The sequence below is a fragment of the Oncorhynchus mykiss genome, chromosome 17 (assembly GCF_013265735.2).
Source record: "Oncorhynchus mykiss isolate Arlee chromosome 17, USDA_OmykA_1.1, whole genome shotgun sequence".
In the NCBI taxonomy this organism is placed as follows: Eukaryota; Metazoa; Chordata; class Actinopteri; order Salmoniformes; family Salmonidae; genus Oncorhynchus; species Oncorhynchus mykiss.
In genome coordinates this window covers 59852989-59868203 of record NC_048581.1, presented here as the reverse complement: position 1 = coordinate 59868203, position 15215 = coordinate 59852989, and the positions used below count along the sequence as shown (strand labels likewise).

At 40.7% G+C, this 15215-nt stretch overlaps 1 protein-coding gene across 3 annotated transcripts in view; it reads right to left on the bottom strand.

Moving 5' to 3' along the window:
• LOC110494251 (methyltransferase-like protein 7A) overlaps positions 1-10979 on the bottom strand; it is a 29818-nt gene extending 18839 nt beyond the window's left edge. For 2 of the 3 annotated variants that reach the window (XM_021569177.2, XM_021569178.2), the window contains exon 1: positions 10383-10979. In XM_021569177.2, coding sequence (XP_021424852.1) covers positions 10383-10877 — 495 coding nt within the window. In that variant the 5' untranslated portion in view covers positions 10878-10979. Of the gene's footprint in view, positions 1-7187; positions 8704-10382 lie in introns of those variants that run through there. The other variant, XM_021569179.2, reaches the window with a different exon arrangement.
• Between the last annotated feature and the right edge of the window lie 4236 nt (positions 10980-15215).

The window sequence follows — 15215 nt, the reverse complement described above, 5'->3', positions numbered from 1 at the left end:
CCCCACACATACATGTATCTGTAAGCAGTGAATTTCAAACACAGATTCAATCACAAAGAATAGGGAGGTTTTCCAATGCCTCACTAAGGGCAGCCATTTATTTTATTTTATTTAACAATGCAAGTCAGTTAAGAACAAATTCTTATTTACAATGACGGCCTACCTATTGGTAGATGGATAAAAAATTTAAAAAAGCAGACATTGAATATCCCTTTGAGCATGGTGAATTATTAATTACACTTTGGATGGTGTATCAATATACCCAGTAACACAAAGATACAGGCGTCCATCCTAACTCAGCTGTTGGAGAGAAAGGAAACTGCTCACAGTTTTCACCATGAGGCCAATGGTGATCTTAAACCCGTTACAGAGTTTAATAGCTGTGATAGGAGAAAACTGAGGATGGATCAACATTGAAGTTACTCCACAATTACTAACCTAATTGACAGAGTAAAAAGGAAGCCTGAACAGAATAAAAAATATTCCAAAACATGCATCCTGTTTGCAACAAGGCAGTAAAGTAAAACTGCAAAAAAATGTGTCAAAGCAGTTAACTTTTCCTGAATTCAAAGTGTTATGTTTGGGGCAAATCCAATACAACACATTATTGAGTGGTGGCTGGATCATGTTATGAGTATGCTTGTAATCGTTAAGGACTGGAGAGTTTTTCAGGATAAAAAAGAAACGTAATAGAGCTAATCACAGGCAAAATCCTAGAGAAAAACATGGTTCAGTCTGTTTTCCACCAGACACAGGGAGATGAATTCACCTTTCAGCAGGACAATAACCTAAAGCACAAGGCCAAATCTACACTGGAGTTGCTTACCAAGAAGACAGTTCCTGAGTGGCCGAGTTACAGTTTTGACTTAAATTGTCTTGAAAATCTATGGCAAGATTTGAAAACGGTTGTCTAGCAATGATCATCAACCAATTTGACAGAGCTTGAAGAATTTTGAAAAGAATAATGGGCAAATATCATTCAATCCAGGTGTGCAAAGCTCTTAGAGACTTACCAAGAAAGACTCACAGCTGCAATAGCTGCCAAGGGGTGTGAAAACTTATGTAAATAGCATATTTCTGTATTTACAGAAATATGTGGCAATAGTTTGGGGAGGCCCTTTCCCATTTCAGCATGACAATGCCCTAGTGCACAAAGTGAAGTCCATACAGAAATGGTTTGTCGATCGGTGTGGAAGAACTTGACTGGCCTGCACAGACCCCTGACCTCAACACCATCGAACACCTTTGGGATGAATTGGTACGCTGACAGCAAGCTAATCACCCAAGATCACTGCCTGACCTCACCAATGCTCTTGAGGCTGAATGGAAGCAAGTCCCCACAGCAATGTTCCAACATCTAGTAGAAAGCATTCCCAGAAGAGTGGACAGGCTGTTATAGTAACAAAGGGAGGTGCAACTCCATATTAATATCCATGATTTTGGAATGATATGTTCGACGAGCATGTGTCCACATACTTTTGGTACTGTAGTGTATTTAGTAATAAACAAACAAGATAAATATCTCCCATCTGCTATAACAGTACAGTGACTCAAAAACAAGATACAAATGGCAACAACTTAGCTAACGTAAACTCACCCCATTCTGTACAAATGTGCGCAACCGCAACATTCAAACAAGGATACAAAGAAAACGAATGGGTCTGTAGCGACTGTGTTGAGTTCAAAATCTGGTGTGTGAACAACGTTTCTATTCAAGCGTTGATGGACATGGTAATGGCTCTATAGTATTGGAGGAAAGACCCTCCGTTACATCGTGACGTGTCATGCCGTAACGTACAGCACGCATAAAGCAACTATTTCCGTCTTACAACCTCTCTCCACCAGGTGTAGCACTTCTCTCATCGTTTAAAAACAAGAAATGGACAGTGACAGGGGTAAGGGGGGGATAACCTAGTCATTTTTTGCGTCATCACTGCATGCAATCATCGTTCTCAAAGCCGCTGTTTGCTTCTAAGATCACTTCAGCACCGCCCTAAAAATCCAATTCAAATTCGACACAAACCTTCAAATAGGTATGGAATGACACATTATATAAACTCTTTATAGTGTTTTATTTACATTTTAGAGGCAATAAGATAAGTTGGACAGATCGAGTGAAAAAAAAAGCAATTTTCCCACACAACATCTCTCCTTCTCACTATCATGCATTGGTTTCGCTTCCCCACCCGCCATTTTTAAAAAGACCCGACAGTGCGCATTGCCTCCTTGAATTATGCAGAAACGGGCAGCGTTTAGGTCATGTCATTCATTTATTTTGTTGGAAAGGGGAGAAAGTGTGCTTTACAATGGTATTGACATTACAGTTGATCTGGAAGTATGTTTTTGGGGCGCTAAAATAAGGTCAATTGTACAGACCAAGGCGATGTACAAAAGTGAGTGAGTTTACGTTAGCTAGCTAGGCAGCTGACAGGCAAAATGTGGCTAGCAGTAGTGTCTCTGCTAGCATAAAAACAAGTTCAGAAAATGCTGTACAATAACAAAATATGACTAAAACATTGACAACTTTGTTGGGAAACATTAGGAAACAAATACTGTACTCATAGTTCTTGATTCCCAAACAGTGAAGGATAAAACAGTTAGAATAATAATGTTAGCTGAACTTGGTAGTTAAGTAACACTGCAAGCCTGCGCTAGCTATGACATCATCAGTCACTCTTAAAGGGACAGGCTTTCTTAAAGGTGAATAAAACAAAAATGTATATAGAACGGTTGTCTCCAATTAACAAAAATTTAATTAAATGTTGTATTGTACTGGAACTTATGACAACGAACTATACTTTTGGGGTTCAATTAAGAAAAAAGTTCTGATTGGATTCTGACTGTGGTGACACAATCCTACAAGATTTATCAAAAACCTATAGGAACCAATCAGATTACTTTTGATTTCCAATTGGAAAAAAAATAGTCCAATCGGATTCAGATAGAGGTCATACAAAACCATATAGGATTTTGAGAATCCTATAGGGTCTGATACGATTACTTTTGATTACAAATTGGAAAAAAAGTAGTCCAATAAGGTTATGGTACAGGTGACAAAATCCTATAGGACTTTGTGTCACCTCTATCAGAATCCGATTGGTCTACTTTTTTCCCATTGGAAATAAAAATTAATCTTATTAGATCTTTTAGGATTCTCGCAGTCACCTCTATAGGATTTTGAGAATCTTATAGGATTATATTGGAAAAAAACTAAAATCCTATAGGATTTTGACTAGGGACTGACTTTTTACTTTTTAAGTCACTTGTCCAAAAATAAAAATAAATGGTCTGTAAACATCAAAAAGGTACTAAAAGTTGTGTTGTATGATGCAAGGAATCATTCCACAAAATAACCATTATTATCACTGGTATTGACAATGTAAGGCCTCTGATCCGTTGTAACCTTGAGCAAGGCATTTAACCCACCACAAAGTAAAATACTGCATTAATAGGCCAATGTATAAAACATATGTGGTCCGTCAACCCTCCATCTGGAGAGCTACTGGGTGTGTAGGCTTTTCATATAAACATGCTCAAACACATCAGATCCAGCTTATCAAGGTCCTGTTGAGCAGCTGATATTTACTACAATGTGGCGTGTTTGAGCAGGACTGGAGAAAAAAGCCTTCACACTCCTGGACTCTCCAGGAGGAGAGTTGGCCACTCTGCAACATTACAATTACCACCAAATACTTATGTCTTTATAACATAATTCCATCATTGAATGAACCCGGGATCAAATGGCTAAGGTGGGCAAGTTAACTAAGACATTTATCTCTTTGTAAGGTTAAAATATTCTGTGTTTAGGGGAGATCTTGACAGCATACATTTTTTTCTCTCACTTTGTCAGAATTACATGGCTAGTATTGAATAGAGGAGAATCCTAGCCAATTTTGTGCCCTTGAGAGACAGTTTTTACAACCGTAGTATGCAGCATTGGTTTCATCAACTACGCACCCATATCAACTGCGTGTTGGCCATTTGCAGTTATACAACAGTGCCATTTGAAAGTTATTTTAGGACGTGGGACATGGCAATGACATTAATGCTTGCTAATAGCTAAATGTTTAACTAGCAAGATAATCAGCCAAACTATACAATATATTTTGAATTGGCAATCTAGTTAGCCTGTTGTAGGCTGTACCATTATTTTACCTGCTGCGTAAATGTCTCTTTCTCTTCCCCTCTGGCAATGGCCCACTGGAACACACGCAGGTGATGCATACACCATGACTTTTCCAGGATTTTCTTTGCTGACCCAAAATGTGCAGCAACACTGTACTTGACACCCAGCATCCTAAGTAATAACACAGTTATAACATGCCATAGATTGCCATTCTCATCAAAGGGGCTGTAGTGGAGCAGGTCGAGAGCTTCAAGTTCCTTTTTGTCCACATCACCAAAACTAACATGGTCCAAGCACACCAAGACAGTCGTGAAGAGGGCACGACAAAACCTATTCCCCCTCCGGAGACTAAAAGATTTGGCATGGGTCCTCAGATCCTCAAAAAGGTTTTACAGCTGCAAAATCGAGAGTATCCTGACCGGTTGCATCACCGGCTGGTATGGAAACTGCTCGGCCTCCTACCGCAAGGCACTACAGAGGGTAGTGCGTAAGGCCCAGTACATCACCGGGGCCAAGCTTCCTGCCATCCAGGACCTCAGAGGAAGGCCCTAAAAATTGGCAAAGACTACAACCACCCTAGTGGTTGTACCGCATGGCAAGCGGTACCGGAGCGCCAAGTCTAGGTCCAAGAGGCTCCTAAATAGCTTCTACCCCCAAGCCATAAGACTCCTGAACAGCTAATCAAATGGCTACCCATCCTATTTGTATTGCCCCCCCCAGAACGCTGCTGCTACTTTTGGTTATTATCTATGCAGTCACTTTAATACCTCTACCTACATATTAACTCAAATGCCCCTACACACTGACACTGTACCGGTACCCCCTTTATATAGCCCCGCAATTGTTATTTACTGCCACTCTTCAATGATTTGTTATTCTTATCTCTTACTTTTTATTATATATTTTTTGGGGTATTTTATTAAAACTGCATTGTCGGTTAAGGGCTTGTAAGTAAGCATTTCACTGTAAGGTCTACCTGTTGTATTCGGCGTATGTGACAAATAAAATTGGATTTGATGACAGCTGACATAACAGGTCATAACACTGTCATGACACATATTTACACCTGTTGTGACATATTTTGCGTTATTTTGTCACTGGTTATGACCCCTACATAACAATGTAAAAACCCACAAATCCTACCATGGTAGATATTTTATGGCTGGTTATGACACGTACATAAGTGTCAAAACCCACAAAACCTACCACACAAGGCACAACATTCCATTGCACCATAGCCTACGTGTCAACTGTATGTTTATGTTGTATAGGTATTTTTTTAACTGACCATATTCAATTATCACCATTGTAATTGCACACACATTGATGTCAGACATGAACCTACCCCAATGCTCTGTTGCGGATGACTGGGTTGAATGCAGGTGTAGATTTCAGGAGCAGGACGGGACACCCTCTTTTTGACTGATATAATGGCATGTACGTGATAGGCTTATATGATTATGATGGTCATAATGCTTCTTCACAGTGTCAAAGTGTATTTTCTTAGTCCAAGTAAAGTGACACAGGATGGTCATAATGCTTCATGACAGTGTTATAAAGTTATTTAAAATATGATGAAAAAAACATGACTATAAATAATTAATTACAACAAAGGATTTAAGAAACAAACTTTCAAAACGAAAGAACTTCTTGGCAAGGATTATTTTTTTTTAAATAAATGTGGGTTGACACTCTTATTTAGGTGTCATAACCAGCCATAAAATTACTCAATATATATTACAACAGGTGTAAATATATTGGTCGTGACAGTGTAATGACAGATTATGCTAGCTATTATGACATGTCAACGTTATGATGTTATAACATGTTATGACACAGGGTGTCAAGTAAAGTGTTACCAAATTTGCTATAACTGGGAAAATCACCACAAACAATAATTATCAACAAATTTGCAAACGCATCTCGCGACTGCATGATTGAAAGACCACTTGTGCCTGTCAATGCAGTCTCCAGAGATTGGGAAGACAGTGAGCAACACATCCGGAGGACACTTTAATCCAATTCTGTTCAGGATAGCCTAATTGTTTTATATTGTCCATTCGGACAACTAAAATCTATAGTCTGCTTGTCTTGAGCAAGCAGACAAGCGTTAATGTTGTGGCCCAGCTCAAACATTTTGCCTGTACTTAATTATATTGTATACATTTCATCTTAAAGAACTCCCTAGTCCTTGTCGATGACAAGGATACCCATAATATGATGCAGCCACCATCATGCTTGAAAATATTAAGTGAAGCTTTGTATTTAGGACAAAGTTATTTTACTTTGCCACATTTTCTACAGTTTTACTTTAGTGCCTTATTCCAAACAGGATGCATGTTTTGGAATATTTTTATTCTGTATTCAATCTGTTATTTAGGTTAGTATTGTGGAGTAACTACAATGTTGTTGATCCATCCTCAGTCTTCCATCACAGCCATAAAACTCTTAACTGTTTTAAAGTCACTGTTGGCCTCATGGTGAAATCCCTGAGTGGTTTCCTTCCTCTCTGGCAACGGAGTTAGGAAAAACGCTGCATCTTTGTAGTGACTGGGCATATTAATACACCATCAAAAGTGTAATTGATGGGCCTCCTGAGTGGCGTGGTGGTCTAAAGCACTACGCTTTAGACCACTACGAGTCCAGGGTCTGTCGCAGCCGGCTTGCGACCGGGAGACCCATGGGGTGGCGCGCAATCGGCCCAACGTCGCCCGGGTTAGGGGAGAGTTTGGCTGGTAGGGATGTCCTTGTCCCACTACGCTCTAGTGACTCCTGTGGCATGCTGGGTGCATGCATGCTGACACGGTGTACAGTGTTTTCCTCTGACACAATGGTGTGGCTAGCTTCCAGGTTAAGAGGGCAGTGCGGCTTGGTTTGGTTGTGTTTCAGCTCTTGACCTTTTCCTATCCCGAGTCCGTAATCGAGATGCAGTGAAGAGATACTAATTACCAATTGGGAGAAATGACAAATTAAATGAAACTGTGTTATTCATAACTCCACCACGCTCAAAGGGATATTCAGTGTCTGCTTTTATATTCTACTTATTGACTCAAGACATTTCAGCTTTTCATTTTTAATTAATGTGAACAAATTTCAAAAAACAATTCCACTTTGACATTATGGGGTATTATGTGTAGGCCAGTGGCACAAAATCTCAAGTTAATCCATTTTAAATTCAGACTGTAACACAACAAAATGTGAAAAAAGTCAAGAATACTTTATGAAAACACTGTAATGCCAGGAGGAATTGAGGAAATGCCAAACTAAACTATGGGAGAATTGCATACTCCTCACATCCTTTCTCCCTCTCCTCAAAACCTGTTGGAGGAGAATGTTTGAGTGGCGGGACATCTAGCTTTCTCATTCAATGGATTTTGAGAAGGTAGAGAGGAGGACTTGAGTATCCAATTGAGATTCTCCCTATGGAACATGTCTCAGACCCAGAGTTTATCTGATCAGGTGGTGGCCTATTGGTTAGAGTTTATATCCACTAGATGACAGCGGTCCTCTTCTCCTAGCATTCTGAGCCTCCACTCTCCCTAAAGAAAAAACAGCTTGTTGCCCCATTTGGTTACACAGAGGTGATCTCTTCAGATTAATACACACTCCCTGTATATGCCATTTTAAGTACTTTTTTTTAACTCTTTTTAAGAAAAGTGCACAAAACCAAAATAACACTTAGTGGTATGCTGCTGGCTTTCCTCTGAAGCTAAGCAGGGTTGGACTGGTCATTCCCTGGATGGGAGACCAGTTGCTGCTGGAAGTTGTGTTGGAGGGCCAGTAGGAGGCACTCTATCCTCTGGTCAATAAAAATATCCCAGGGCAGCGATTATGGACATTGCCCTGTGTAGGGTGTGGTCTTTTGGATGGGACGTTAAACAGGTGTCCTGACTCCCATGGCACTTATTGTAAGACCAGTGATGTTAACCCCAGTGTCCTGGCTAAATTCCCAATCTGACTGTCATGGCCATCTAATCATGCCTAGCTTCCAATTGGCTCATTCATCCCCAATAGCTATTCCCCAAGTTAAATAATAACGTGTTCTGAGTCAACTTACCTGGTAAAATATGGGTTATAAAATTACACTGAATACATAAAAGTGTCAACAATTATTTTTAAACAGTTGCTGGGATAGGCCTAAGACCAGAGATTTTTATCAAACTTTACTGTAAAGAAAAGAGAAGCCCGCACTCTTGCTTATGACGTATTATATTAAAGCCTGCATAGGAACAAGTGATACAAAAGTTTATTTTTTCTTTAAATCGTCATCACATTATTCCCCACACACTTGCAAGGAGATAACTCAGATGTGCAAGTGCTTTTTTGATTTTTTTTGTCAAACTTTACTTGACAGCATAGCCTATAATATGTGGTTTGATCATGAAGTTGAGTGGTGCCTCGATGTGCCTCAGTTTGAGCTCAGAGAACCCGGCAGTCTCCAGATGTTTCCATGTCGCCCTGACTACTTCACATCCATCCCCAAAGTAGTACCATATCGGCTGGAGGACGTGCTGGAAGAAGTATGTCCAAGAGGATGGGTCTGCCACTACATGCTCTAAAAAGTACAGAGCACCACCCTGTTGGACATTCACAACAACAAAAGTTACCAGTAGTTACAAAGCATTTTGTTCCAACCTTCAGTCCATACCACTGTTAGTAGAAAAATGCATTGTCAGTATGTAGATAGTAACTGACTATTTAGTTGAAACTTCTAAACATGACGGTCTTCTAAAACTAGCCGCAGCAGGGCATTTATGTTTAGTGATTCAAGTGCCTGCACAGTGGTGTATTCGTTGCCCACTAGCTTGTGTTCCTGATGATTCAATCAAACTAAATTGAATTAGTTAGTGTAGCTATATTGCCTACGTTTGGTGCCTGCTATAGCTTGTTGCAACTTCCTAGCTATAGCCTAATATTCATCATTACTTAAAAACTACCTAGACATACTGGTTGTGTTTCAAAACAACATTTACCATGTTAGATTGCCAGTTGAGTTACAAGCTGCCATTTGATTAATTGTTTTTCAAGTTACCAATTGATTTTCTGAGTAACTCTAATTGCCATCATAATCTGTAGGAAAGTAGTTGTAATCATTTAGACTACAGAATATACACAGTAAGCCCTAACAATAGTGACCTCAGTTATACACAGAGTACAAAACATTTGGAACACCTTCCTAATGTTAGCAGTTGATGTTAATTCTTTAATAACACAGACCCCAAAAATAGGTTTATTTAAAGAGAATAAATCATAGATGTTATGCCGAGAGGTAGATGGTCGTTCCTTCCCTGTCCTCAGTGATTCTCTCCCGTGAGTCTCTCCTGAACAAAGGGACAGGATTGTAGTTCTATAACCCAGCCCTAGCCTGTGGTTGAGCAATTAGAATTCCTTGCAATAAAACTGGGCCAATGGCCAAATAACAAGTATCCTATTTCAGACTCAATACATAGACAAATTCCTCCCATGTCTCTGCATTAATCCCTATTACTGAAAAAAAAAAAAATTCCCTTGATCGTTAGAACTGTATTAGAACTCTCGTCCTCTGCGTTATGTATTATCTTAAAATATTCTTACATTAGCATTGAGTTGCACACCCTTTTCCCCTCAGAACAGCCTCAATTCGTCAGGCCATGGACTCTACAACGTGTCCAAAGCATTGCACACAGATGCTGGCCCATGTGGACTCCAATGCTTTCCACAGTTGTGCCAAGTCGGCTGGATATCCTTTGGGTGGTGGACCATTCTTGAGAAACAAGGGAAACTGTTGAGCATGAAAAACCCAGCAGCGTTGCAGTTCTTGACACACTCAAACCGGTGCACCTGGCACCTATTACCATACCCCGTTCAAAGGCACAAATCGTTTGTCTGGCCCATTCCCCCTCTTAATGGCGCATATACACAATCCATGTTTTAAATAGTCGCAATGCTTAAAAGTCCTTTGAACCTGTCTCCTCCCCTTCATCTACGCTGATCGAAGTGGATTTAACAAGTGACATCGATAAGGGATCATAGCTTTCATCTGGATTCACCTGGTCAGTCTGTCATGGAAAGAGCAGGTGTTCCTAATGTTTTGTACACTCAGTGTATAACAAACTGCCAGCAGCGCGTTACTGACATTTCTCTGAAAAACATCATTTAACTATGCTGAAGGGTTATACCATGGCCAATATTTTCTATTTGAGAGTGGATGCATTGTTTCCTTTCCAAATTGATAAGCGCTCAAATGATTACACTCTAAATATGAAAATCAACTTACAGGCCTCAATATGCGATGCGCCTCCTGCAATGTTCGCGGTATGTTGTTGACAGAACACAGCACCAGCGTGCAGACGACAACGTCCACAGAGTCATCTTTCACTGCCCCCATGTCCTCTCCGGAAGCGACCACAAATCTTTCAAATGTTAGGTGATCATTGACAGCCATACTTTTTTGTAGATACTTCTCGAAGTGAGGATTGGGGTCGGTGCAAACCACCTTGCAACCAGACGGGTAGAATTCAAAGTTAGCCCCGCTTCCGCAACCGATCTCCAAAATGCGAAGCGGGCCATTGCCTTTGGTGAACTCTGAGAGATTGCTGAAAAGATCCTTCTTTTTGTCGTTCATTTTCTTGTTGTAGGTGAAAGATATCTTGTAAATTAGAAATGGAAAGAAACGCTTGTAGATGCCATATATGCCAACCACTTCCATTAATTGTAGTGGCAACGTTACTACCTTGAAAATAAACGTAAAGAAATTCATAAAACAAGTCATTTTGCGTATGTTGAGCTGCAGAAGTTGATACAGTCGAAAGAATGTTTTGTTTCAAGCTCTTCGTCTTCTTCTGTGTATTTTTTTATGACTGCTGGCAACCAACTTTAAAGTGCATTACAGCCACCAACTGGACTGGAGTGTCGACCAGAGACATGGAGGCATCAAACTGTCATTCTTGTTTTATTTTTTCATGAATGTGTATGTTTGATGTTATGTTTGGCCTATGCCATGCCTCTCACCATATCCCAGTGAATTTTCTTGTACGTAAAGTAAATATCTGTGAAAATCAGACAATAGAAATATCTAATTTAGTGGAGAGCCTCATTCTGGTCCAAGTATGATAATTAGGGTCCTCACGGAATCCAGACATTAAAAAATATTAAAACATGTATTACCTTAGTAAGGAATCAACCAATGTATTGAAAATGTATTAATTTGCCCAAATGTATCATAAGACATGAACAAAACGTATCAGTGATACAACGAGACTTCCCCTGCCTTCTGATAGATAGATGGAAAGGCTTTTCTAAAAACATACTCAATTACATGTTCACTACAAAGAAGCTTACACTTTCCTGGCAGAATGATTTAATTGTTGCATGTTGCGTTTATATTTTTGTTCAGTATATTTCAGTGCCAGAAATATGGGAGGGAAAGGGAGTGATTGTTATTAGATTTGAGGAGTAATTGGGTTGAAGAGCCAAGATTAACTGAACTGCTGGGGAAATTTTCAGGGAATATAGGTTTGAATTATGTATTATGTTTACTTAGGGAGACGAGAATATTGGGTAGGATTTAGACCTTACACATCTCCTTAATGTTCAAGGTCCCTGAGCATGACACGTAATGTTATTGCACAATTTAACACAGTTAGTTATATTTCACTTATCACTTTTCACTATTGCCCATTCCTGAATGAGTGAATCTACTGTGTCCCTAATGTCCTCCTTATTTGTTCATAAGGGTCAGTGCATGTGGCACAAATTCATTTTTGTACCTGACCAGTTTGCACAGGGGGAGTCTGTAGCGCTTCCTGGATGGCTGAAGCACAAACTCTGAGTTGAGCACATGGGAGGGGGGCTCTGATATTTGTTTGCCGTCCTCAGCATGTTTGTGTGGTAGCTGTCCAGAAAGGTTTTGATGGTCAGCTTGACAATATTTTTTTGGGCAGTTTTCAGCAGACTTGACACCCTGGTTTTTGCCTGTACTGTGTGTTGTACCAAGCAGTGATGCAGTGCTGCAAAACAGTCTGGATAGTGGAGCAAAAGAACATGTTCAGTATTTCCAAGGTTGCCCCGAAAGACTTCAGCCTGCAGAGAAAGTGCATGCACTATTGCACCTTAGCACACACATAGCACATAGTCCACTTTGACACTCCATCTCAGGGCATGGTCAACATGTACTCCCAGATATATATATGAGAGTAGACCTGCTGGATGTGTTCACTGTGAATGACTACCTGGTTTTGGTCAGCCACTGACCTGGGCTCAAAGATAACCTCCTGTGTTTTTGTGACATTCAGGACAAAATAGTTCGTCACATCACTGCACAAGGCTGTTTACACTGTCTAGGTACAGTGGGAGGTCGCTGTTGTCCTCCAGTAGGGCCAGCAGGACAGTGTCATTGGAGTACTTAATCATAAAATGCTTGGTGTTTTGACTTGTGCAATTGGTGTACAGAATGAAAAGGACGGGTGAGCTCACACAACCTTGTGGGGCTCCCCAGTTGGTGACCACAGGAGGGGAGAGAGTGTTGTTTACTTTGAGTTCTGTTGCTGAGAAATGAGTGTTACCAGTAAATGAGGCGTGGGTTAATGTCCAGTTCTTTCATTTTGGCTAGTAAAAGGTGCGTTTGTATGGTGTTAAAAGCAGAGGAAAAATCTATAAAGAGTGCTTTGGCATATGTTTTTGGTTGGTCTAGGTGTTTCAGAATCAGGTGTGTGAGGGTGGTCATTGCATCCTCTGTACTGCGCCCGTTTCTATATACTAGCTGGTAAGGGTCTAGTTTCCTATCTGCAGAGAGTTTTAGGTTCAGAGCCACTATTCTCTTCAAAGATTTGATGAGAATTGTGGTCAGAGCCACTTGTCGGTAGTCATTGTGCTCCTTGGGGCATGGCTTTTTCGGGGTGGGGATGAAGTGAAACGTTTCCAGGCCTGTGGTATTGTGTGTGAGTCGATGGATAACTGGAAGATGGGTTGCCAGACTGGGTCAAGCTCCTCAGCAAAGGTATTGAGGAGGACTGGGCTCACATTATCTGGCCCAGAGGCCTTTCTTGGGTTCAGTTGTTTAAAAACCTTTGTGACCTGCTCTGTGGTAACAATGATTTCCTCTGCGTGAGAAGCAGGGACAGTCTGTATGTCAGCAAAGCAGTCATTTGTGTGATTATGGGTGTCAAATATTTTGTAGAACAGGTTCAGTTTCTTCACAAATGTGGGCTCATCACCTATGTGGAGGAGTTTACAGGGTGCTGACATGCCGGCCATGCTCTTTATGGTTTGCCAGGCTAGTCCATTGTTCCTGCAGTGATGATTCACCAACTTCATCAAATGTTTTCATAATTTATCTGCAGATAAGCGCTAAAAAGCCTAGGCCTACCAATAGGTAACCAAATGAACGGCTCTCTCACTGATGCAATTCGGTAGGTTACACTGACTGACGAGACGAGAGTCACTCACTGTCTGGCCCCGACATGCTAGGAAAGGAAACCTAGGAAATCCTTTAGGTTACTTGTCCCAATGCGATACCATAGGACATACAGTATAACCAAGTTGCATTATTTATGAATGGCAAAGGGATATAGGAGATCGACTTTATTCAGTCAGTTCCAGTTCGACACCTTTTATAAATGAATGTGTCAGAAAAAAAGGATTAAGATATGCCGTGGATTTTGATTCATCGTTACAACTTACATTACATTGGACGTGAAAATTCATGTGCATTATGCTCTCTCCCTCCTCTGTGTATTTTTTTTGGACTGAAACTGGAGATCTGTATATAATGACAATATGCTCATGTCTCCGCCCTAAAACGGGAGTCATTGTCCGGGAAGGCAGGCATCAAGCTTAGTTCCAAAATAAGCCCATAGAAATGCATTGGGCTGTGAAACCTCTTGCTCCGCTTCTTCCTCTCTTCTGCATTGTCCTGTCATCGTTCGCTTTGTGACTGACAGGCGCCTATCCTACCAATAGATTGTTAAAAGATGCATATCGTTCATTCTAGTGGGAGAAGGCTTGCTGGACTGGCGAACTGAAGCTTTTAAATGAAAAGTAGCCTGGTTAATATGAAGTGGAAAATGTAGCTGGCTGAAAATGAGTCTGTAACCGGTTGATTAGCCAACAGCTGGCGCTTAATGAAAACATTGGTGGTAGCGAGCTGGAGAACATATTCATTGTAGCTTCCCACATTAGCTATAGCAAATAATAATTCAAAGAAACTATGGCCTACAACCAGGTGCGGTGCTAGGGTCTCAGCACAGAGGGGGTGGATTGGTCTCGAGGGGCCCTTCTGACCAAATCATTTTTTAAAGTATAGCTGATATGGCCAATCATAAATGCAAATTAGGCATTATCACATATTGAGCCATGCAATCCGATTTCCAATAAAACACACAGAGAGATACGGTGTTTCACTTTGCCAGACCCAAAAAAAAGAAAACAGGTTGCCAGTCGGCCGCTAATAGCAAAACAATGTTTTAGCACCAAGGACGTGTCGCTCTACAAAGCGTAGCGGCCAGGAGAGCTCCACAGGTAGTCGGCACCATGGTCAGCAGCACCCAAGCGAAGATTCATCAAAACCATTCATCAAAATCATTAATCTAAGGCATGAAGCGGTTGTTTAGTAGACAAAAAGGCCTACATTCAAAGATAAAGTAGATACGTAAGTCTACAACTCAAAAACAGATACAGTGTAAGCAACACATGGCAGGCAGTGTCTCTCTCTCTCTCGCGCTCTCTCTCTCACACACACACACACACACACACACACTCTTTTTCACTCTTCTCAGCCAATCTTGCCATTTTGTAGATTGATTTAGCCTAGTAGTCAATTTGTTAATTCCATCATCATGCATTCCATAAAACAAAATAATAATCCCAACAAGTGAACAAACTATGTACAAATCAAGGTCCCATTTTAAAACGTCATCTTCCCCTCCTTCATGTTGTCAAACCACTTTGTAAATGTCTATGTCTTGCCATAGCCACAGGACGTAGGGGTGCTGCAGCACCCTGTGAAAAATCAGAATTATTTTGTACATTTTTTATCGCATCACCCCAACCCGCAAACATCTTCTCGTGGCTATTTTTCTTGCTCAAAACAAAGCAAAGTGAGATTGGATAG